General features: G+C 34.5%; 1 protein-coding gene across 1 annotated transcript in view; it reads right to left on the reverse strand.

The window, feature by feature from the left end:
• Positions 1–27,119, reverse strand: part of NALCN (sodium leak channel, non-selective) — a 364,348-nt gene that overhangs the window by 305,508 nt on the left and 31,721 nt on the right. The window contains exons 4-6 of the mRNA XM_054446842.2: positions 20,527–20,610; positions 18,879–19,018; positions 18,662–18,790 (exon numbers count right to left, since the gene is read on the reverse strand). Of these exons, the coding sequence (XP_054302817.1) occupies positions 18,662–18,790; positions 18,879–19,018; positions 20,527–20,610 (353 nt within the window). The remainder of the gene's footprint in view (positions 1–18,661; positions 18,791–18,878; positions 19,019–20,526; positions 20,611–27,119) is intronic.

The raw sequence follows: 27,119 nt of genomic DNA on the forward strand, positions 1-27,119 counted from the left end.
CAAATGGGATCTAATTAAACTAGAAGCACTAAAGAGCTTATGCACAGCAAAAGAAACTATCATCAGAGTGAACAGGAAACCTACAGAATGGGAGAAAATTTTTGCAATCTATCCATCTGACAAAGGTCTAATATCCACAATCTATAAGAAATGTAAACAAATTTGCAAGAAAAAAAGAAACAACCCCATCAAAAAGTGAACAAAAGATATGAACAGACTCTTCTCAAAAGAAGACATTTATGCAGCCAAAAAACATGAAAAAAAGCTCAACATCACTGATCACTAGGGAAATGCAAACCAAAACCACAATGAGATACCATCTCACACCAGTCACAATGGCAATTATTAAAAAGTCAAGAAACAATAAATGCTGGCGAGGATGTGGAGAAACAGGAACGCTTTTACACTGTTGGTAGGAATGTAAATTAGTTCAACCATTGTGGAAGACAATGTGATGATTCATCAAGGATCTAGAACCAGAAATAAAATTTGACCCAGCAATCCCATTACTGGATATATACCCAAAAGAATAGAAATAATTCTACTATAAAGATACATGTACACATATGTTTATTGCAACACTACTTACAATAGCAAAGACATGGAACCAACCCAAATATCCATCAATGATAGACCGGACTAAGAAAATGTGGGACATATACACCATGGAATACTATGCAGCCATAAAAAGAAATGAGATCATATCCTTTGCAGGAACATGGATGAAGCTGGAAGCTATCACCTTCAGCAAACTAACACAGGATCAGAAAACCAAACAGTGTATGTTCTCACTCATAAGTGGGAGTTGAACAATGAGAACATACAACACATACTGGGGTCTGTCGGGGGGTGAGGGGCAGGGGGAAGGAGAGCATTAGGACAAACAGCTAATGCATGTGGGGCTGAAAACCTAGATGATGGGTTGACAGGTGCAGCAAACCACTATGGCACATGTATACCTATGTAGCAAACCTACACATTCTGCACATGTATGCCAGAATTTCAAGTAAAATTTTTTTAAAAAAGCAAACAAGTAAATAAATGGATAAAAAGCAGAAAAAAAGAAGAAAATGCTTATTTAACAGGATGCCATTTGTTACCCAGAAAGTTCTGAAAAAAAAATTATTAGGAGATACTTGCTCCCTAGGGTGCTAAAGACTACTTAAAATCAACATTACAAATTACAGAACATGAAAGATACATGTATCTTGAACTTTGCATAAAACTGATGTCTCTTTATGGTTAAATTTAGACTATAATTTACTTTTGAGGGGGCAATATCGCAGCAGTGATGCTGTGTCCTTCTGTGTGCATCAGCACATCATAAAAATCTGTCCTAGTGCAGTTAACGTTAATGATTCACTTGGTTAAAGAGCTCTCCGACAGACCGTCGCACTACAGAGTTAATTATTTTTCTCTTAATTATTAGGTATCTTTATGCAGCTGATGTGCATAAACCATCACATTTAATCTGGCAGCTGCCTTTCTTTCTTAGGTTTTCTTTGCATATATCTGTCTTTGGTAAATGAAAACTCTCATCTTTGTTTACATGCCAGAAAAACTAGAAAAAGAAACACAGCTCTTCCACTTACTGAATTTTTGACAAAATATTCTTCTTTGGCCAAAAACATTGACATTACTGGTGAGCTTGTTAAAAATTCAGAAACTGAGGCTTTCTTCCAGATCTTCTGAAAAAATAATCTACATTAACACGATCTCCAGTTTATTGTACACATTAAACTTTGAGAGGTACCTTTTAAGTCAATATTTCTTTTCCATCTGAAAAATATACAGAACTCATTCTGTATGATACAAATATAGGACTCAAAAATGTAATAAAAGAAATAAGATACCCAGTCTCAGTTTTTCTTTCTTTCCTTCCTTCCTTTTTCTTTCTCTTTCTTTCTTTCCTTGTTTCTTTCTTTCTATTCTTTCTTTTTCTTTCTTTCCTCTTTCTTTCTTTCCTTTTTTCTTTCTTTCTTTCTTTCCTTTCTTTCTTTCTTTCTCTCTTCCTCTCTTCCTTTCTCTCTCTCTCTCTCTCCTTCCTTCCTTCGATGGAGTTTCACTCTGTGACCCAGGCTAGAACACAGTGGCATGATCTCGGCTCACTACAACCTCCCTCACCTCCCGGGCTCCAATGATTCTTGTGCCTCAGCCTCCCAAGTGGCTGGGATCACAGGTGCACACTACCATTCCCAGCTATTTTTTGTATTTTCAGTAGTGATGGGGTTCCACCATATTGCCCAGGTTGGTCTCGAACTCCTAGTCTCAAGTCATCTGCCCATCTTGACCTCTCAAAGTGCTGGGATTACAGGCATGAGCCACTGTGCCCTGCCAGTTTCAGGTATTTCTTTATAGCAATGAAAGAATGGATTTACAAACTCCCCAATGATGTGAACATGAAAAGTAAAGTCGGTGAGGGATTTTAAAAGTGCCAACGCCCCGACGACTCCAACCACACTCAACCACAAAGTACACCAGCCCAATTCAATCTCTAGAAATAAGAACATGTAAGAGTCACTAAATAAATAAAATTGAGATGGTTGCCCATCCCAGAAAACAAAGACATACCTGCCTCTTTGCAGGAAAGACAGGAGGCTCTAATTACCTGTGGTGCTCCTTGGACATTTCTGGGGAAATAGTCTCAAGGGAAGAGGACATGCATGCTACCCTTGGGCAGGGCAGTAAGCAGCTAGCTAGAAGATTAACATTTCTTTGAAGACTCAAGGTCTTTTTAAAAAAGCCATGTAATTTTGTGTTATCTTTTGCAGTTAATTGCAAAACTAAAATTTTAAACAATTGATTTCTAATCTGGCCAATTCTGAGAATCTCAGCCTTGCCTAAAAATACGAATCACAAACGTGGCTTGGAATCAGTATTTTTTCCACATTTTGCCAGGTGATTTTCTTTACCAAAGAGATTTCATCCTAAAAATTAATTTTCAAAATTCACTAGTGGTGCTGCTGTAGTTATGCATACTTATTATGGTTTCTATCACGGGGAAAACCAAGCTGGTTGGGTGGAACCTGAGATACAAAAGTGACAGTAAATATCGATTCTATGGAGGCAACTACAGTAAACACTAATTATGAGGGACTGAATAGGTAGAGCTCCTCATTCCACACTCACAGAGGATGATCAGAAGTTCCAGCGCATGCCTTTAGAATTCAGTCTTAAAATAAGCAATCGTAATTAACCACTTACTCATGTGTCCCATTCAGAACTTGTCTTCTAAGAATATGCTCCTTGTAACTAAAGGAAAACTAAATATTTTATTCAAACATTTTGGACACACATGTTGAAGGAAGATTATCTCATACACTGAACAAGTTACAACTGAAAGCATAGAAAGCAGCGTGAGGGAGAAATGGGTCTAGTCTTGCTTCTGATACAAGCTGTTTCATCTTAGCCACTTTATTTAACTTTACTCAGCTTCAATTTCCTTGGCTGTAATATACAGTGTAAAAATGGAACATAACTTATTGGGTTGTTATAAGTATTAACTGAGAAAATAACATAAAGCAATTGTTCAATAAAAGTTATTTACCACTAATAATAAGAATCTTATAACCTATAATATTACAATATCTTCTTTTTGGGAAGTAAACATATGATCAAAAGATTGATCAAAATAAGTTACATTTCCTTTAGACCCCCATTCAAACTGCATGGTTTTCTTTTTGTATACTGAAGACTCTCACAAACATTTTTGCTATTCTGGTAAAAATCATGCTGGTATTAATTTTCATCTGAAAGTTCAATTTATTCTGAAATATATTCTTATATTTACTTTATAAATATTATTATCATATGAAAGGCTGATTTCTGGCACCTCAGGTGGTTCACATCTTGGAGATCAATGGGCAAAACAATTTTAAAAGAGATATATATTCACAATCACAATAGCAAAGACTTGGAACCAACCCAAATGTCCAACAATGATAGACTGGATTAAGGAAATGTGGCACATATACACCACAGAATACTATGCAGCCATAAAAAATGATGAGTTCATGTCCTTTGTAGGGACATGGATAAAATTGGAAATCATCATTCTCAGTAAACTATCACAAGAAAAAAAAACCAAACACCGCATATTCTCACTCATAGGTGGGAATTGAACAATGAGAACACATGGACACAGGAAGGGGAACATCACACTTCGGGGACTGTTGTGGGGTGGGGGGAGGGGGGAGGGATAGCATTAGGAGATATACCTAATGCTAAATGATGAGTTAATGGGTGCAGCACACCAGCATGGCACATGTATACATATGTAACTAACCTGCACATTGTGCACATGTACCCTAAAACTTAAAGTATAATAATAATAAAATAAAATAAAAAAGAGATATATAGATAGTACTAAAAATATATAATACATCACTAGTTTACAGATTTAGATGAAGTCGAATCCCATGAAACATAACATATACATAGGGATAGAAACCAGACTTAATAAAAACTTTAATGTAGAAATTATACTACATATATTATAAACAGTTTATATGTATGGATGTGGATCTCTATGTGTATATAGGTTTATGAATGTAGAATTAAAATACAGAAGTTTCTTAAATGGTAAAACGTACATAGGCTTGGAAGTTAGACTTGAGTTGAAATCCTGGCTCTCTCACTTACCATCTGGACATATTATTTAACCTCCCAGAAATGAAAGGATGGCTTAACATATGGAAATCAATAAACATGATATATTACATAAATAAACCAGGAACAAAAACCATGTTATTATTTCAATAGATGCAGAAAAAACATTTGGTAAAATTCAACATCTCTTTATTATCAAAACACTAAAAAATTGAGTATAAAAGGGGTACACCTCAAAACAATAAAGACCATATTTGACAAACCAATGGCTAACATCATACCAAAGGTGGAAAAATTGAAAGTCTTTCTGCTAAGATCTGGAACAAGATCAGGATGCCCATTTTCATCACATTTATTCAACATAATACTGGAAGTTCTAGCCAGAGCAATCAGATAAGAGAAAGAAATAAACAACATCCAAATTGGAAAGCAAGAAATAAAATTATCCTCATTTGCAGATGACATGATCTTACCCTTAGAAAATCCTAAAGACTCCACCAAAAACTGTTAGAAATGATAAGCAAACTCAGTAAATTGCAGGATACAAAACCAACATACAAAAATTGATAGCATTTATATACACCAACAGTGAACAATCTGAAAAATAAATCAAGAAAGCAATCCCATTTACAATATTTATTAAAAAATTAAAAATGCCTAGGAATAATTGGGACTAAAGAAGTGAAAGATCTCTACAATGAAAACTATAACACTCTGATGAAAGCAATTGAAGTGGACACAAAAAAATGGAAAGATATTCTATGCTCATGAATTGGAAGAATCAATATTGTTAAAATGTCAACACTACCCAAAGCAATCTACAGTTTCAACGCAATCTCTATCAAAATGCCAATGACATTCTTCACAGGAATATAAAAAACTATCCTAAAATTTATATTAAAACACAAAAGATTCTGAATAGCCAAAGCAATCCCGTGCAAAAAGAACAAAGCTGGAGGCATCACACTGACTTCAAAATATGCTACAAAGCTATAGCAACCAAATCAGCATGGTACTGGTAAAAAAAACAGAAAATATCCCAATGGAACAGAATAGAGAACCGAGAAATAAATACATGCTTTTACAGCCAATTCATTCTTGACAAAGGTGTCAAGAACATTAAGGAAAGGACAGTCTCTTCAACAAATGGTGCTGGGAAAACTGGATATCCATGTGCAGAAGAATAAAATTATGCTCCTACCTCTCATCATATAAAAATCAAATAATAAAGGATTAAAGACTTAAATCTAAGAACTGAATCTATGAAACTCCTAGAAGAAAACATTGGGTAAATGCTTCAGGACACTGGTCTGGGCAAATTTTCTGGGGGGCAAAATCTGAAAAGCACAGACAACTAAAGCAAAAATAGATAAATGGAATTGCATTAAGCTCAAAACTTCTGCACAGCAAAGGAAACAATCAACAAAGTGAAGTGACAGCACACAGAATAAGGGAAAATATCTGCAAATGATTCAACTGACAAGGGATTAATAACCAGAATATATAAAGAACTCAAATAACTCAAATAATCTGATTAAGAAATGGGCAAAAAATCTGAACAGACATTTCTCAAAAGAAGACATACAAATGGCAAATAGGTATATAAAAATGGTTAACATCACTAATCATCAGGGAAATGCAAATAAAAGCTACAGCGAAATATCATGTCACCCCAGTTAAAATGTCTTTTATAAAAAAGACAGTGAATGCTGGTGAGAATGCAGAGAAACAGGAACACTCACACACTGTTGGTGGGAATGCAAATTTTGACAGCCACTGTGAAAAACAGCATGGACTGAAAAAAACTAAACATGAAATAACTCTATGATCCAGCAACTTCACTATTGGGTATATATCCAAAAGGGAGGAAATCTGTATATTGAAGAGATAGCAGCACTCACATGTTGACTGCAGCACTATTCCAAATAGCCAAATATGGAATCAACCTAACTGCCCACCAATGGATAAATGGATAAAGAAAATGTGATATGTATATATACACACACACAATGTAATACTATTCAGCCATAAAAATGAGTGAAATCCTGACGTTTGCAGCAGCATGGACAGAACTGGATGTCATTATGTTAAAAGAAATAAGCCAAGCACAGAAAGACAAGTATCACATGATCTCGCTCATATTTAGGCCCTAAGTAAGTGGATCTTATGAAGATAAAAGTGGGCAAAGGATATGAACAGACACTTCTCAAAAGAAGACATTTATGCAGCCAAAAGACACATGAAAAAATGCTCATCATCACTGGCCATCAGAGAAATGCAAATCAAAACCACAATGAGATACCATCTCACACCAGTTAGAATGGCAATCATTAAAAAGTCAGGAAACAACAGGTGCTGGAGAAGATGTGGAGAAATAGGAACACTTTTACATTGTTGGTGGGACTGTTAACTAGTTCAACCACTGTGGAAGTCAGTGTGGCGATTCCTCAGGGATCTAGAACTAGAAATACCATTTGACCCAGCCATCCCATTACTGGGTATTTACCCAAAGGACTATAAATCATGCTGCTATAAAGACACATGCACATGTATGTTTATTGCGGCACTATTCACAATAGCAAAGACTTGGAACCAACCCAAATGTCCAACAATGATAGACTGGATTAAGAAAATGTGGCATATATATACCATGGAATACTATGCAGCCATAAAAAAGGATGAGTTCATGTCCTTTGTAGGGACATGGATGAAATTGGAAATCATCATTCTCAGTAAACTATCGCAAGGACAAAAAACCAAACACTGCATGTTCTCACTCATAGATGGGAATTGAACAATGAGAACACATGGACACAGGAAGGGGAACATCACACTCTGGGGACTGTTGTGGGGTGGGGGGAGGGGGGAGGGATAGCATTAGGAGATATACCTAATGCTAAATGACGAGTGAACGGGTGCAGCACACCAGCGTGGCACATGTATACATATGTAACTAACCTGCACATTGTGCACATGTACCCTAAAACTTAAAGTATAATAATAATAAAAAAAAAGTTAGGGCTTTTCCTATTTCTACTGTTAGGAGTCACGGAGGAGATTGCAGTATGTTATTTACATCTTTAATTTTTACATAGATTAAATCCATAAATTCCTGAAGATATATTCCATTTCATTTTGCTTTTATTTATTGACTGTTTGGATGGAAATGTATTATTTTTCATATGTAAAAGAAACATTGTGACTTTAAAATATAGTATCACAGTTGAGAGCAAAAAAAAAAAAAAAAAAAGAAAGAAAGTAGATTGGTTGTTACCAGAGAGGGCGAAGGGGTAAAGGCCACGGTTGGATGAAGAAAGGTTGGTGAGTGGGTACAAAAATACAGTCAGATAAAAGAAATAAGACCTAAGTGTTTGATAAATCAGTAGCGTGACTATAGTAAACAGTAATCTATTACATATTTCAAAATAGCTAGTAGAGAATAATTCAAGTGTTCCCAGTATTAAGAAAAATGTTTCAGGTGATGGATATGCCAATTGCCCTGATTTGATTATTGTGCCTTACATGAATGTATCGAAATATCACATGTACTCCAAAAATACTTACATCTATCGTATCAATAAACATATGTAAATAAATAAATACATAGGAATCAAGAAGACATCATAGACCATTGCATGAATTTGGGGCAATTATGATTTTACATATTCTACAAAACTGTCTCTTGATAAAGTCCTTATAAATTAAAAATTAATGTTCTAAATTCCAGTATGTTTCTATTTGTATTTCTTTTTTTTTTTAACTTTTATTTTAGATTCAGGGATACACGTGCGGGTTTGTTATATAGGTAAACTGTGTGTCATGGGGGCATGGTGTACAGATTGTTTCGTCACTCAGGCAATAAGCATAGCACCCAATAGGTAGTTTTTCAATCCTCACCTTCCTCTCACTCTCCACCCTCAGGTAGGCCCCAGTGTCTGTTGTTCCCTTCTTTGTGTCCATATGTACTCAGTGTTTAGCTCTCATTCATAAGTGAGAACAAGCAGTATTTGGTTTTCTGTTCCTGTGTTAGTTTGCTTAGGATAATGGCCTCCAGCTTCATTCATGTTGCTACAAAGGACATAGTCTCATTCTTTCTCATGGCTGCATAGCATTCCATGAAAAAACCTCTTTGTCAACAAAATTTATAAGACAATACTTCACTTATTTGCCAAGTACCCTAAAGAATACCTGACAAATAAATTTTAATTTAGTTAATAAATTTTAATGTATTTATTTTAATAAACTTAAAATGTATTTGGACAAGCAAGAGCAAACTGCAAAAAAATCCAAGTTTATATTATCTCTAATTCAACTCTTGGTGATATTTTATAAAATACCAAGTTCTATAAACTTCCCCTGGGCAAGGTGACCATAAGATGCATTGTCCACATTGAGATTCCTTAAAATCGAATAAGAGGCTGTTAGTGATTACTTCGAAACAGTAGGGATAAACCAAGATTGTCCTGGGCATCTGTGATGTGTGATCACCCTACCTCTGGGCTTAAAGCTAGTGGTCCAGCCATCGCAAATATGTTCCTGAGTTCCTATTTGAATCCTGCTCTCTCTATATTAAACTTTTATATATTTAATGGTTACATTTACTTACCTTAAATTTTTTCTAATTATCTCACTCTTGGAAATAAGATTTCATTATTTGATACTGAGCTATGAATACGTTTCCCTTCTTTTTCAGGAATGATAATAAGGTGTCAGGTAAGTCTTCATCTTTTCTATTTAACCTGCCAGCTCATTTTTAAACATTCCTGTTCCAGCTTCGGGGAGATTGCTGCCATCACAGCTGGTATTTCGCAACACCTGTTTCTGCTACAAGCCATTGCTCTTCTCAACTTTCTTTAGGAAATGAGCTGCTTTGCTTAGTCAAATCTCATTACTCTTTTCATAATTGCCTTAGGTTGCCATTCATTATCAGAGAAGAATCTAAAGCTTTACTAGTATTGCTACCGAAGACATAGCTAAGATTCCCTGCTATCAGGCCTTACAAGAATTAAGTTCCATTTAAAAGCAAAACTGTATATATTGTGTTGCTTCTTTATTTTGTTTGCCTCACATATTAAACAGAATCAGTTCTGGAGGTCAACTATGAAACCCAAGATATGCAAGTTTCTGGTCTGAAATCTCTGTCATGATTAGGCTATAATACATGCAAATCAATTAGGCAGAAGTTGGAACAATTGTTAACAATTTCTCTTAATCGTTTCTCTTAAATGATTAAGAGAAATGAGGTCACAGCAGTAGCCGGCAACACTGATTGCTGAAAACACAGCCATCATACCTTAGCTTAATATGTGACTCAGAGATGTGTATAATAGATTTTTAAAATAATAGTATTTTAATTGACAAATCATAATTGTATTACTTTAATGCAGCACCATGTGATGTTTTGATATATGTATACAAGACATAATGGTTAAATCGGGCCAATTAATATATCCATCATATCACTTAACTTTTTTGTGATGATACATTTGAAATTTACTTTCTTAGTTATGTTGAAATAGATAACACATTATTATTGACCATTGTCACCCTGTTGTGCATGGATCTCAAAACTTACTCTTACTGCCTAGCTGAAACTTTGTACCCTTTGATCAGCAACTCCTCATTCCCTTGCAGCCCCATCTCCTTCCCACCGCAGCCCCTGGTAACCATCATTGTCCTCTCTACTTCAATGAATTACACTGGTTAGGATTCCACATATGCGTGAGACCATGCAGTATTGATCTTTCTGTGCCTGGCTTATTTCACTTAGCATAATGTCTTCTAGATTCATTCCTGTTATTCCAAATAACAGAATTTCTTTTTTTTTTTTAAAAGGCATAGTTTAGAGGCTACAAAAGGAAAAAAAAAGTTAAAAATTTTCAAATCAATTAACCATTTTCTGTTTTATTTTGAGTTTGGATATTTCTTGAGTCTCTAAGAGTAAAACTAAATTTATGTCTGGGCTAATAGTAACCGTAAAATGATGCTGACAGCTTTTCTGCTTATGTGTGGGGCTTTGAAATGCAGTAATATTGAACTGAAATTTTTTTAAAAAATAAGGCTGGACATGGTGGCTCAGGCCTTTAAACCCAGCACTTTGGGAGGCTGAGGCAGGCAGATCTCTTGAGGTCAGGAGTTCGAGACCAGCCTGGCCAACAGGATGAAGCCCTGTCTCTGCTAAAAATACAAAAATTAGCCGGGTGTGATGGCACGTGCCTGTAGTCCCAGCTACTTGGGGGGCTGAGGCAGGAGAATCTCTTGAACCTGGGAGATGGATGTTTCAGTAAGCTGAGATCATGCCACTGCACTCCAGCCTGGGTGTCAGAGTGAGAGTCTGTCTCAAAAAAACACAACAAAAAAGATATTATTGATAGATTCTTGAAATGAAGCATCAAAGATATAACAGTTGTGATTATGGGCAACATTACTACCATGTGGCTAGTTAAGCATTTTCTTCTCAAATAGTAAACAAAGAGTCACATAAAAAGAAGACAAAATAAATGTGTGTGTATGTGTTTGTGTGTGTGTGTGTGTGTGTGTGTATGCTGCTAGGCAGGTTTTACACATATGGGAAAGAGAAAAATGCAGTCATTCCACCATAATGGCTATGTCTCAGGCAACTAAGCATTCTGTCAACATGTATGAAATTTTTCATGGTGAACTTCATTTTTAGGATAAAGTAACGAGCTGGAGTTAATATTTAGATCACAAGGCATGTTTTCATGCATTTTTTCAGTATCATTCTTTTGTTGGTACCAAATACAGCATGGAACTAGCAAATAATACTTACTGAAGCAACTCTAGGGTCATGAGTTCAGAAGACATTCATGAATCTGTTCTCAATTTCTGTGATCATTTATGTGGCAATATGAGCTTTCGTTTGCCAGCATACTGCCTGATCTTCTAGCTGCATTTACAAGTTTTATAACTCTCACATTCTGACTTGGTTTTAATAAAACGGTAATTTGAAGCCAGCCTCTGTACCCACTGCAGTACTACACAGCTGCTTTCTTATACAGAAGATTTCCCTGTTCTTCATCTCCATATTGATTGTCTCCAACCCACACAATATCTTTTTCCATTTTCATATTCACTCATAGAACAATCTAGGCATATTCTACAGCCTACATACACTAAAAAAAAAATAAATCCAACTACCTACAGATTTTCTTCCATGCATTTGTCTCTTCCCTCACCCACACAGTCAACTCCCTTACTCACCACTTGCTTCAGTTTTCTTACTCTGTATATGAACTAATTCACTGCTTCTTTCTGCTTAAACTTCGTTTTTCTATTTTTTAGCCATTTCTCCTTTCCTGCTTTTAACAACTTACTTTTCTCTGTGTTTCTTTTTTATTTCATCTTCTTTATCAATTTGTCATCATGTTAATATTATCGTCTAAATATAATATGTTATCAACCATGCCTTCAATAAATAGTTACTAATTAATTTTTCTGTGTTAGGATACTAGTTAGTAAGGATAAAAACATGAATATAACACAATATCCTCTTCCCCTTTCTCATACGTGTCCTCAAGGACCTTAGACAAAAACAGAAAACAAAATAGCTATGAATGTGAGTCCTGGTTGTGGGAAGATGGACTACATCAAGTTCAACTCCTTCCACTACAAACAGATAGCATTAAAAACTCCACATTTGGGCTCACAATAAAAAAAATGCATTCCAAAATGTCAAAACATAAGAAGGAAAGCAGTAAATGAGTAGGAACAGAAGGAACATGAGTTGACACAGTGTTACGAATGGGAGCTAGGTACCCAGTATCCAAGAGCCTGGGTTTTAATGCCCACAGGAGGCGGAAGACCAGGTCTTGAGCCCATGTAAAGCTGAAAGCTGGAAATATGACCCCATGTATAAAGCCAGGTTGTAATTTTAAAGACTTTCAGAGTCTGATATTGGCAAAGAGATAGTCCAATAGACCAGTGAAGCACAATAGAGCCCCATAGGAACAGACCCACGTATAGACAGGGAATTAGTGAATGAGACAGGTGAAACTAAACTCAGTGGGTAATAGTACACAGTAAATCGTGCAGGCACAATTGCTTAACCATAGGAAAAATTAGATTTCTACTTCACCCTGAGACATTTTAAGCAGTTTTAGTAGGTGTAACTGACATAACATAAACTGCACATACAAAAGTGTACAGTTTGATAAGTTGTGGCTCATGTACAGAACCACAGCCAAGATAACGAACATGTCAATAAACCCCAAAGGTTTCTTGATGCCCCTTTGTAAACCCTTATTTCCACCACAACCTTTATCACTAGGCAACTGCTGATTTCTTTTCTATCATTAAAGATAAGTTTGCATTTTCTAGAATTTTATGTAAATGGAATCATAGAATATGTCATCTTTTTAATCTGGCTTTATTCAGTCATCATAATTATTTTGAGATTTATCTAACATGCTGTATACATCAATAGTTCATTATTTATTATTATTAAATAGTATTTATTGTATGGATATATCATCATTAGTTTATCTATCTGTTGATGGAAATTTGGGTTGTCACCAGTTTGGAGTATTATGAATAAAGTTGCCGTGGGCATTCATATGTAAATCTTTGTGTGGACATACATTTTTATTTCTTTTGGTTAAATACCTGGAGTTGAATAAATGACATGTGGCAGGTGCCTGTTCAACTTTTTTTCTTTCTTTCATTTTTATTTCTTAGAGACTGGGTCTCACTCTATCACCCAGGCTGGAGTGCAGTGATGCAATCATAGCTCACTCTAGTCTCGAACTCCTGGGCTCAAGTGATCCCCCCACCTCAGTCTCCCAAAGTGCTGAGATTACAGGCGTGTGCCACTGCACCCAGCCTGATCAACTTTTTTATTTTTTTTTAACAAAAACTGCCAAACTGTGTTTTGAAGGAGTTGTAATATTTTTTGTAAAGTTGTGATATTTGTACCATCCTCTATTCCCCCAAAATAGCTTATGGGAGTTAGTTGCTTCTCATCATTAATGCTGTATGCCACGCACTGATGGAGAGGACAAAATAAATTTGGTAGGCACCACTTGAATCATTTCACTTATTTAAAAAACACACAAAATCTCCAAGGTTTTGACAGTGGAATGAGAGTTGCTGATTAGGGCATCTGACTAGTTGGTCCAGACTCTCTTACTACTGAGTTTCTTCTTCATTTACGCTCTTAGCGCTGGGCTTAATTTCATCACCACCAGGTTGGGCTCAGGATTATGCAGCCCATGCTCTAAAACTAAGAACTTGTCATGTGCTCTCTTTTACTGTCAATCCAGGAATGGTCTAAAGTACACTTAAGTAATTGTGGGAACAAATCAATTGGTTAATAAGATAAAAGGTGATTAAATAAAATAAATTATTTTAGAGTTATAAATTAATTTAGAGTTATGATTATTGAAAAATTTGAAATGTCATGTTCTTGACCTATCATATACCCTGGCATCCAGAAGCTAATTAGGAAAAAAATTCAAAATTCATGATGATAAAAAGGTCAGCCCATCTGAAAGATACAATGACACGTTATGCGCCTAATTAAAGTTGAAAATTATATAAAGCAAAAACTGACAAAAATAAGAGAGATTGAAAATTTCTGTCACATCTAGAAAATTGAATAGTGCTCTCTCAGCAATTGCTAGAACAACCCTGATTTTAAAAACCAAGAAGGATAGAAATACCTAGAACAAATTATCAGCCAACTTGACTTTGGTAACATTTATAGATATTATACTAAAAAATTGCAGATTTCACTTTTTCTCTTTTCAAATTCTCATGGAATTTTCACCAATTAAGACCATATACTGGTCCTTAAAATGATTCCTAATGAATTTCAAAAGGCTGAAATTTCACGGGGACTATTGTCTGACCACAACAGAATAAAATTATGCACCCAAATAACATTTTTAGAAAATCTCACCCTTCTAAAAATATACTTCTAAATAACCTACGGGTCAAAGGAGAAATCACATATATTAGAAGATATTTGAATTGAATAATAATAAAAATACAACATATCAACATTTTGGAAATGCAGCTAAAACAGTGCTTAGAGGCTAAAACAGTGCTTAGAGGAAAATTATATTTTTAAATTATTGTATTAGAAAAATGTTAAAAGATGTCTATATACCTTCATTTATGAAAGATGAAAAAGAAAACAAAAACTAAAAAGCAGAAATAAGGAAATAATGAAGATAAAAAATCAACATGAAAAACAGACTAACAATAGAGAACATTAAATAGGGCAAAGATTCTTGTGTGTGTGTGAAAAGATTAATACAATTGAGAAGACATAAAAAAATGGAGAGAAAGGTACAAATTATCAATGTCAGGAAAAAATGGCTTATTACCACTATTCTACAGATGTTAAAAAGATAATCAGACATTCAAAAGATAATCAGAGGGCATTTGTATAAACATTATGCAATATTGACAAACTATAAAAATAGGTAAGCTCTTTGAAAAGCAAAATTTACCAACTTAACAGAACAAGAAAGATAACAACTCCATAGCTCTGTAAGTTGAATACATTTAATTTGTAATGAAAAACGTTCGCACAAAGAAAATTTCAGGCCCTGAGTTTTACTCATGAATTCTATCAAACATTTAAGAAAGAAAGAATATGAATCTTATATTAACCCTTGGAAACACGTTCCACTTGTTTTATGAGGACAGCATTACCCGGATTTCAAAACCCGGTAAAGATATTTCAATTAAAAAAACCTAAAAATAATGCTCCTTGTGAACAAAGATGCAATAATTTGTAACAAAAACATCAGCAAATCAAATCTTCCAATGTATAAAGAGGAATACAATATGACCAAATCAGCAATATACCAGAAATGCAAGATTGGTTTCTATTAAAAAAGTCAATCATGTAATTCAGTACATTAACAGAACAAAACGGAAAAGCACCGGACAAAATTTAGCATACATCAATGATTAAAAACTCTTGGCACTATAGGAATGAAAGGTAACTTCCTCACTTTGAAAACTCTACAGCTCACATCCCACTTAACAGAAATACTGAGAGCTTCTCCTAAGATACCGATGTCCATTCCAACCACTAAGTTAAGACTACATCTTGACCCGTACCTCATAAGAAATACACAAATTAATTTGAGGAGGATCATTATTTTCAGGAAGTACCTCATAAGAAATACACAAGTTAATTTGAGAAGGATCATAATTTTCAGGAAGTAGAATAATAAATGCAATAACTTACTTTCTGGATTTAATTCTGACAGAAAAAGGAAGCAGTTCCCTCAAGACGTATATAATAAATATGTAAAGATTTTTATATTCACCAAAATCTCAATAAAGTGGTTAAAGTAGAGACATAATTTCAATAATAGGGGAAAATAATAATATGTCCAGAAAATGGTTATCAAAAAGTTATTTTCCAAGGCTATTTTGAACAATAATAATGAAGATTGGGAGTGGGGTTAGTAGCAACAGTATTTTTCTTTTAAAAATAATTTTGAATAGATTATTCACTCACATCATGCAAAAATAAAAGTTATATTAAAAAACAAGAAAAAATGAGATCTTTACTTCAATATAATACTATGGATAATCAAGGAAGGCATGGTATCAGTCCACACTTATGTGAACCTAAGGTAAATTTCTTTCTTTCTTTTTTTTTTTTTTTTTTGAGACGGAGTCTTGCTCTGGGGTCCAGGCTGGAGTGCAGTGGCACGATCTCAGCTCACTGCAACCTCCACCTTCTGGATTCAAGCAATTCTCCTGTCTCAGCCTCCTGATCACAGGTGCCTCCTGGGATTACAGGTGCCTGTGCCACCATGCCTGGTTAATTTTTATATTTTTAGTAGAGAGGGGGTTTCACCGTATTGGTCAGGCTGGTCTGGAACTCCTGACCTCAGGTTATCTACCCTTCTCAGCCTCCTAAAGTGCTGAGATTACAGGTGTGAGCCACTGTGCTCAGCCCCCTCTGGTAAATTTCTAAGTAGGTATGAGATGCATGCCTTCTAAATAAAAATAAAATTAATTAAGGCCTTGATTAATAGATTATGCTTTACTGTTTAACACTTAACCAGTGAAATTATACTGATGTTTTGAAGTTACTGCATTCATTCATATTTTCTTAGAAACTTGCACATGCCTCCTGGTCTGAAAACACGTGGAAACAAAATCTCTACCCTTTTGGAGTTGACATTCTTTGGGGTGGTGCAACAGCAAACAATTAAATTCACTTTTAGTTTTTAGTATATTATGTAACTATCAGGAGTTGCATAATATACATATACTGTTTGTGCATGAATTAGAAATTCAATTATTAAATTTATTTCTGGGAGAGACTAATAATTAAATGACCATTATAAATGTGAAATAAACTCAGAATTAATTTAGTTACTTTGTCAGTAAAATAACATAGCCATGAATTAGTCATAGATGTTTTCCTTTCATATTCTTACAAGTTTAAATTTTGGTCTTCTTTATTGCTCTTTCCTTTTTTTTAACCATGTTATCTCTGTTTTGGAGGATACACTTATGCCTACCACCTCAGCATGTAAGCATGTTTACATATCTCTTTATGACAACAAAATAATGACAGCTGGCATACAGTGAATGTCTTTACTATGTGCTGGTTACTTTGCTTGTCTTTACATTCATTCCCTCATTTGCTCTTCCTGACACCTCTAGAAAGTATGTCCTGTTATTAATCTACTTCATTGAGGAGTAACCTAAATAATTTATGCAAACTCATACAATAAAGTGTTGGAATTGAGCCAAGCTTATCATGATGTCTATACTCACAGAGATATTCACTTATTTGTGGTTTATTTACTTTGTATATATACAAGTATATAGACTTTATGAAAAAAAATGCTCCAACTGCAGAAAACACAACATAACCCTTTCAATATTTTTAAACTCAATGATCCTTATACACCCAATTGGTTTGTAAGTAGATATTGATATATTAAAAATATTTTGAAGATGAATGGCTGCTTCTAATCTCTTTTTGAATTTTATAAAGTGCTTTAAATCTAATTTCTACGATTCGAATCAAGATTTTTCAATCGGTAATTTATGGATGAGTTCTTCATTTATAAATAGACAAATTCCTATGTGAAGATTTGAATATAAGGTGTAAAATCAATTGTATTATCCCCAATCCCTGCTACCCTGAAATCTGGCTTAGTCATATCTGTTGCACTTCTGGGTTGTGCTTGGAACCCCAAACTCTATATCTAGCTAACACCTAATGGGACACTTCTGGACCATCCAGGGGCCAACAACCCACTCTGCTCTCTCCTGCCATCACATCCCTGGAGTTGTATATTAACAATGACCAGCCAAGTAGAAGAGGCAGGTGCCCTATTGCATAATACATAATAGGTAATTAAAGTACATACATTCTGTCTTACCCACCAACCCTACAACAGACAAATGCAACAGATAATAGTGTCTATTTGTCTCGAAATGATGTTATAATCATTTAGGAAACTACTTTAGGGAATGATGACAAAAGTAAATAATAATAAAAATGAGCTTTTTTTCCCGAACATGTAACTCATTCTAACATGAAAAGCTTCCACAGTGAAGCTTTAGGTTTATGTTATTATGTTAGCACACTCCCCATTTTGCCACACTCAGGTTTCTAAATGTACACTTTGTATTTGCTTAATCTACTTTCCCACCAGCTTACATTTTCCAATCTGTGTTGTCTTGAATATTTGTCTTTAAAAATTGGACAAAACAAAAATTAGCCAGGCATGGTGGTACATGCCTGTAGTCCCAGCTACTCTGGAGGCTGAGGCAGGAGAAACGCTTGAACCCGGGACGCGGAGGTTGCAGTGAACCGAGATCGCACCACTGCACCCCAGCCTCGCGACAGAGCGAGACTCTGTCTCAAAAATAAAATAAAATAAAATAAAAATTGGACAAAAACAATATCGAGGAAGCAGAGACACAGAACAAAGAGGACATAAGCACTGTTTGAAAAATCTGACTCAGAGGTTATTCTCATGAAAATTACAGAGATAACTTTGTTAATCAACTAGATTAAAATGCAGTTAATAGATAAACTTACCCTGGTTTTGTGTCATTTACAACACAATGATAAGTAAATGTTCCAAACATCTGAACTCCCAAAATTCCATAAAGAAGTAGAAAGAAAAGTAGAAAAATGGAAACACTCCATATTTGTTCTCCCGATCGCCTAGGGAAACAAAAGTTGGTAAAGTACATAAAACTTACAAAAAACTTCATCAACTTTTCCTCTTAACTTATTGTAAAGCAGCGCTCACTTTAAAATATTTGTAATTCTGGTCCTTGGCAGTTCAAATCGGAAATAAATCCGGAATGCTCGGATCATAATCAGTGGCCGTGGAATCCGCAACATGCCCCAAGGTGACATCTGATCAACGATATCAGCAATTTCAAACACCTACAAATTAAAAGATGGGTAAATGAGGTTGGATTTTCCCTTAGCATTGCTTATAGTCATGGAATATACAGATGTTAGCAGCATAAGTAGGTGCACCTCTACTCTGAATTTAGCCATACATTATTTTCCACCAAAATCTTTTTGAGTATATTTTGAAGTTATAGCTATCTTAACAGAAACAAATACATAAACTAAATGAACAACATTAATCTTGTTCATTTCCTGTCTCATTCATTAAAACAGTTTTTAGTTACAAGAAGTGCCAACTTAGAATATAAAGTAAGTGTGCTGTCTTTCTTGTTAATAATGTTCTTTAGTGGAGACTTTTGAATATCTAGAAAATAAAGTAATAGAGAAAGGGTTAAAAATACTAAAAAAGAATTGCACTATTTACTAGCAGAGGCAAAATAATAATTCGAAATGTTTGTCAATCACACAATAGTTATTAAGTGGAAAAGAACACATTAATGTGAGAAACGATTCAACCTGAGAAAGCTGATTAAAAAAAATATGAGTGATGAAATTAAATTGTGGGAGAGGTGAACTTTATAAAAATAAGAAAGGAAAGCTTATCAACAAACACTATGATGAGTTGGCAGAATGGGCTGTGAAGTTTTGAATTCTGAATTTTTAAATAAAGAATAGATGAATGAACTCTAGAGACCCGTGCAACATTGTACCTATAGTTAACAATAATTTATTGTACAATTAAAATTCATTAAAACAGTAGATCTCATGTTAGGCATTCTTACCACAATCAAATCAAAACAGATCAAATCAAATCAATAGAATATAGTAACTTTAGTTGAATTAAAAGGCAAAATCATGTCTGAATGAATGCACGGAAATTAATTCTACTTATTTTCCAATCAAATCTCTCCTGTAAACCTTTTTAATGTACATTCCCCATCACTTACAATAAAGCATTTAATATTTGCAATACAGTATTTTATGTTGGCTAATACCTATCCAAATACGGGAAGACTAGACTTTAAAATTTTAAGTTCAATGTTTTATTTACAAATACATAAATATTACTCCACATCGTTTCCTTCATTTCAGGGAATATATTTTATATCTGATTAACACCTAATAATTTTCTATAGTATTGATTATCGTTTCTGATTGAGAAATAATTCACAAATGTAACTGACAATAATTAAGATATTACAGCTATTGACTTTTCTAACAATAAAATGTTTGAGGTGATATAAAATTGCTAATTATGCAGATTTGATCATTACACCTTGTATACATCAAATATCACTCAGTCCTCCATAAATACATACAAGTATTATGTATCAATTAAAATTAATTTTTCAAATTTCAAATATGTCAGAGTAAACAGATTAATCACATCTGTTAAAATAAAAATAAAATAAAATGTTGTAGGCAATTACACAATCACATTTGATATATATTTTGTAATATTTCTATTTAGACTTTTAATGCAAAATAATTCCCATTTTGGAGAATACCCCCTTGTAATTTAAAAAATATTTAGTTACCTGTAGCACCAAAGAAACCCAAAGGCAAAAGACCATAAATCCATCAAAAACACACCAGCGATCTTTCACATAGGAACTATCCCCCTAAAAATAAATTTTACATGGCATTATTAAGCAAAGCAAATATTTTAAAGAACAATCTGTGGAGGAAAATGTCAAATATTATTTCAATAAAAGCTATCTACAATTTTTGTATCATAATAGAACAGACTTTGACAAGGAATAAGTTTAGCATTTTAAGTAGCATTACTTATAAGAAAAATAATTTATAAAAGACAAGCAACTTTGCAGGTAAAATATTTAATTCATGCAAAGGGAAAATATTACTCTTTTTTTTTTCTCAGTCACACAAATTCCAACACTTAAAGAACTAGAAGCCATTCTTCCAAATATGCTATGTAGGTCCTAAGCCAGCTCCCTGCCTACAAGAACCAAGAGCACACTGTGGTCAACAGGAAGGTCTTTAAAACTGCTAGGTTTAGCACTGTTAGTAGGAAAATTAACAAGGCATTCACTTCAAGCTGATTAAAAAGTAAAGAAGAAAAAAAGCTCATCATCACTGGTCATTAGAGAAATGCAAATCAAAACCACAATGAGATACCATCTCACGCCAGTTTAATGGCGATCATTAAAAAGTCAGGGAGCAACAGATGCTGGAGAGGATGTGGAGAACTAGGAACACTTTTACACTGTTGGTGGGAGTGTAAATTAGTTCAACCATTGTGAAAGACAGTGTGGCGATTCCTCAAGGATCTAGAACCAGAAATACCATTTGACCTAGCAATCCCATTACTGGATGTATACCCAAAGGATTATAAATCATTCTACTATAAGGACACATGCACACGTATGTTTATTGCAGCACTACTCACAATAGCAAAGACTTGGAATCAATCCAAATGCCCACCAATGACAGATTGGATAAAGAACATGTGGCCCAATATACTATGGAATACTATGCAGCCATAAAAAAGGATGAGTTCATGTTTCTTGAAGGGACATGGATGAAGCTGGAAATCATCATTCTCAGCAAACTAACACAGGAACAGAAAACCAAACACTGCATGTTCTCACTCATAAGTGAGAGTTGAACAATGAGAACATATGGACACAGGGAGGGGAACATCACACACTGGGGCCTGTCAGCGGGTGGGGGGCTAGGGGAGGGAGAGCATTAGGAGAAACACCTAATGTAGATGACAGGTTGATGGTGCAGCAAACCACCATGGCATGTGTATACCTATGTAACAAAACTGCACGTTCTGCAAATTTTTTATAATAATAAAAAAAGACCTAACTATCCTAAATATATATGCACTTTACACAGGAACACCCAAATTTATAAAGCAAGTTCTTAGAGATGTTCAAAGAGACTTACAGTTCTGCATAATAATAATGTGAGATTTCAACACCTTGACAGTATTGGGTCATTAAGGCCAAAACCCCCAAAGATCAAATGGACCTGACAGACATCTACAGAACTTTCCACTGTATATATGTGGATGTATATATACACATATATATACATTTTTTCTCATTGTCACATAGCACATATTCTAAAATCAACACTTAATCAGACATAAAACACCTCTCAGAAAATGCAAAATAACTGAAATCAAAACAACCACTCTCTTAGACCACAGTGCAATAAAAATAGAATTCAAGACTAACAAAAAAAGTGAAGAAGAAACTTGTCTTAATTTGCAAGGAAAACACATATTCACTTTAATTTTAATTGGGATTGTATATGTAAAAGAAATATAAAGATGTACCACTTTCATTTTTTAATAGGGTATCTATTCTGACATTAGAATGCTTTAATAACATGGGAATTTAAAAAATGTCTTTGGAATAATAAAACAGAAAACTTCATGAGGTTAAAAATTAGAAACTTTAAATAGAAAAGCCTTTGCTTTTTTAGGACTATCGCATTAAGTCATCAATTTATAGTCATCCATGTAAGTCAGTTCTGAATTCAGTCACATATATCATTACTCCTCTGATTAAACCTGCTAGGGAAATGAAAATAGAAATAAAATGTAAAGATTTCAAATCAAATGATAAAACATGTTGCAGGATATCGACATAAGCCTCTACCTTTAGTAACAAATAGGTATCCAAATATCTCCTTGAGAGGTTTCTGGAAATAGTTTATGGTGTATGCAAAACTAACACTATGATAAAACACTTAATGGAAGTCATCTGACCCAAAAATGAAGTATAAACTCAACTTAATGAACACTGGGTAAGTGCCTGTTTTACATTAGAGGATATATAATGCCTAGCTAACACACACACACACACACACACACACACCCCACCATCACCACCACCAGCAACAACCAAAAGAACAACAATCTTGTAGAAAAACATATGTGAACACATCCAGCTAATATATAAGGCAAAATAACTTAAAGCTATAAACATGGTGGGAAAGATGGTAAGATTAATTCTGTGGGGAGTTTAGAGAAACCAATGGTAATTCCCAAATGAATGGACAAATAATGTTTTCAGGGGCAAGATAATCAACCAAACTTGGTGACTCCTGGGTTTGGGAAGACTCACAAAAGAGATATGAAAGCAAACTCTGAAGCTTGGCTCTGGGTGACAAGAAGGACAATGGCCCTATTAAATTGTGTGATTGTCGTCATATGAAGATTTATACCCAAGGAAGAGAAAAACTGCATCTTAGGATGATACCGATGCTACTGGTGTTTATGTGCTACACATAAACACATCGCAAAGGTTAAATATATAACAAATAATTTAAGGATTTTTTATAGTCATCTTCAACCTTTTTTACAGTTGCATTTTTTAATAGTTGTGTTAAAGATCTCACAGAGGATCTTTAACTATAAGCATCATACTTGCCTCGTATATTGCACAGTTGAAAATGTAAATTAATTATAATCTAAATACAGATAATATAGCCAATATAAAATTGACTTTTTCTGAGCCTAAATTTGATTAACACCCAAGAAGATAACAGAATATGAATTATTTAAAGTTGTGCCCTTCATTCCTTCCTTCCTCCCTCCCTCCCTCCCTTCCTTCCTTCTTTCCCTCAGCTCATAAGCATCCCTTTAATCTAGGCAGTGTTCAAGAACTAGGGATACAAGGGTGAACAAAACAAATGCTTCTGTCTTTATGCAATTTACATTCTGAATGAAATAAAATATAAAATATTCATTATGTTATATGTTGACAGTGTCATGGAGAAAAATAAAAGTGTATTTTCAAATGGACTTTTATTAAATGAGCAAATGTTTTTTACTTGTGTGTTAGGCAAAAAGAAAAAGAAAATTATCACTTCATCTTTATTTTAAGAACTAGGCATAGTTGTCACTTGTTTTCAAAAATGCAAATAATTCCAAAAACGAAAATTGCAATTTTATGGGACTCAGCAGAGAACTATGTTAAAATTGGAGCAATGAATGAGTACATATTAGGCAGGAAAAGAGTAATTATAGATCGTTAAGTACAAGGGCACCCAAATAGGATGAATTTATATCGTACTTTTTCAAAACAGTATTACTATTTTATTTCAATTTTGTCATTAACAATGTTATATGTAGTAGCACTACAATTACCCTCTTTTTAATTGCTCATAATTTGCTTTGGAAATGAATTAAACTCAGTGGAACATAGAATGAGAGCTCACCATTACATTAAGGTACACTTACAATGTTAACAAATGAGGATAAACCGTGATATTTCCCTTTGTGTTGTGGGGAGGGGGGCGGGCAAGTGAGTGGCTAAGAGCCAAAGGTGGAGGAGAGACATGCTTTTCACAACGTATTCTGATATGTTTTTGGACCAATGCTTACATGCTAAATTTTTAAAAATAGCTTTTCAATTTTTTTTAAGTTGGACATTTTAGCTTTAACAAAATCACTTCTCCAGTTGGCAAAAATAAATTTAAATTTAAAAATTGGGGCCTCACCAATTCAGAATGAAAAGCTATCAATAACAGATGTGACTGAATTTTTGTTTCTGATTTGTTTGCTAAGGAAATTAATGTTGTAAAACTGGCCCACACTACATTTCAAACTATATAAAATAATGAATTATTTTAAATCATTTTAGAAGCACCAGTGGTGATCAGAAATTAGAAGCATATAAACATCTTAATTTCAAACGACCTCAGTTATAAAAACTGGCTTAGCAAAAATTCTACTATGTAATATAGAAAACTTTCTTTTCCATAGGAAGTAATTTAATTGTTTTGTTTGGAATGTCTTCTGCCTTGGACTTTTCAGAAACATATAGTGGCCTTCACGTGTCACCAACAAGCTCAGCACATGCTAGATGGTATGCAGTGGTCAATCAGAATTGACCTCTTTTTATTTTCCCAGTAAAGTATGGAAATAATCCTCTGGGCATAAGTTTCATGTATTATTTTTTGGCTCGTGTTTCCAAGAGTCATTCAATATTCATAAACGTCTTTTATAAGCAGAGTTATAACCCAAGATACAAAGGCCAGCAACCCTCAGCATTTTTCCATTTGTAAAAAATCTTTGGCTTTTTAATGTTCATTGTTTTTCATGCTGTCCATCTTCCTGAAAAATTCTGCCAAGTCTGTGCCAACCTTTCCTTCCAGAGTGATCTGACTACAGCCTCCTCTGATCACCTTAACTCAGGCGTCACGCAACAACTGACAACTCAGCTCGTGTATATAAATAATGTGCATCTTGTGTTACTCGCAGAATACGCCTTTGTAATCCATATTGGTTATTTCATGAATTTATATTTGGTCTCTCCAACTTATTGGATCTGATGGTGAAGTCTGAGTTTCCTACTTAAATCTTCTCTGAACGTATTCTCTGGAGTTACATTACGGGGAACATCACACTTCGGGGACTGTTGTGGGGTGGAGGGAGGGGGGAGGGATAGCATTGGGAGATATACCTAATGCTAGATGACAAGTTGGTGGGTGCAGCGCACCAGCATGGCACATGTATACATATGTAACTTACCTGCACGTTGCACACATGTACCATAGAGCCTAAAGTATAATAATAATAATAATAATAATAAAAAGAAAAAAAAAAGAAGTCTATCTCTCATGGTAAATGTTTGAGTGTGTTCTGAAGATGAGTAACACCCTGAGACTTTAAGTCGGATAATTTAAGGTTGTGTTTGCAGCACCCAGTACAGTGGATGACATATAGCAGATACTAAGTGAATGATGAGATAGGCACAAGAACCATGTCTTAGGTACAGTGTATACAGCAAGATGTCAGTTAACATACAATGTATACAGCAAGATGTCAGTTAATATTTCTTAATGAATGCATCCATCCATCCATCTATTCACTGAAATTATTTGTATGCTTCTAAAAAGAAATTATTCCTTTCTGGCTCCTTTGTAACCATGAAAGATCACAGATGAGATTATGAGATGACTTATGGATACTTCCTGGATTAGCATAGTTTGCATAAGCAGAACTAAACATGCCATGCAAATACAGTTACAGTTTACATATTTTATACATTACCATGATTGTAAATACAATTGAATTGGTAGGAATTAAAATTACTATCATATTAATCATTATCAATAATTGCTAAGGCACAATAAGTGTATAATACTTTTAAATAAGTAGAATACAGACCTTGAAATCTGACACTTTGGAATACAATCTTGGATTATGTTTTGTATCTGGCACATTTATCAAATTATCATCAGAAGCCCTAGCCATAGTAGTCAAAGCTGCTTTGATTCCATTTATAAGCATGGCCAGATCCTTTAAAATTCTACTGTATTGAGGCTCGAGTTATAATATTTGCAACCCGCTTCTAAAATATGCAACCAGAAGCTAACACATATGAATGCCCAGTGGTACTCAAGATATTTTAACACCTTAAATATGAAAAAATGTTTTAATTTGTTTGTTCCATCAACAAGAAATGGAGGGCAGAGAGTGCTTGACCTATGGGCAAAAATCAGCACTTTGGTGACAGGGAGATGAGTGCTTCAAGAGCTGTATATGTCAATTTTTATAACGGTAAACACTTGAAGACTGCCAATCAATGATAAGGTATAAGAAAGTAACAACATATCATGCAAGTATTTAACAAGCAGAAAAAAGAAACATATTTATAGGGATATATTTTGCAGTGACAAAATGATATGCACTGGTACAGTTTCATGAGAACAGGATTTATTGTCCCAAGTTTCCAGGGCCCATCTGTCACTATGTCTTAGCATCATTATATATTACTTCAACAGTGCTTAAAGGATGCATGCTACTTTTACTTGTATCTATTGCCAGATGTGAAATAGACAACTGAGAATGGTCTAAAGAATTCACAGTCTGCAATACGTGAAGTGCTCTGCAACAACACAGACATGTATCATCCAAATAGTTTCTTTTCACTTCTAGGGATTTGGTGAGTGAGAATGCTTCCAGCAAGAGGAATTAGGAAGGCAATTAGAAGAAAGTTGCTGAGGAGTGGGAATTGATGGGCAAACACCTTCAAGCTTTGGGAATATTATAAAAGATGGAAAACACTTAAAACAAATGCATTCCTCCAACAAAAATTGTTAAAGACATTTCTTGCCGGAAGGACTTTCTGCTTCAGTTTCTCTC

This window comes from Pongo pygmaeus, chromosome 14 (genome assembly GCF_028885625.2).
Source record: "Pongo pygmaeus isolate AG05252 chromosome 14, NHGRI_mPonPyg2-v2.0_pri, whole genome shotgun sequence".
NCBI classification, from domain to species: Eukaryota; Metazoa; Chordata; class Mammalia; order Primates; family Hominidae; genus Pongo; species Pongo pygmaeus.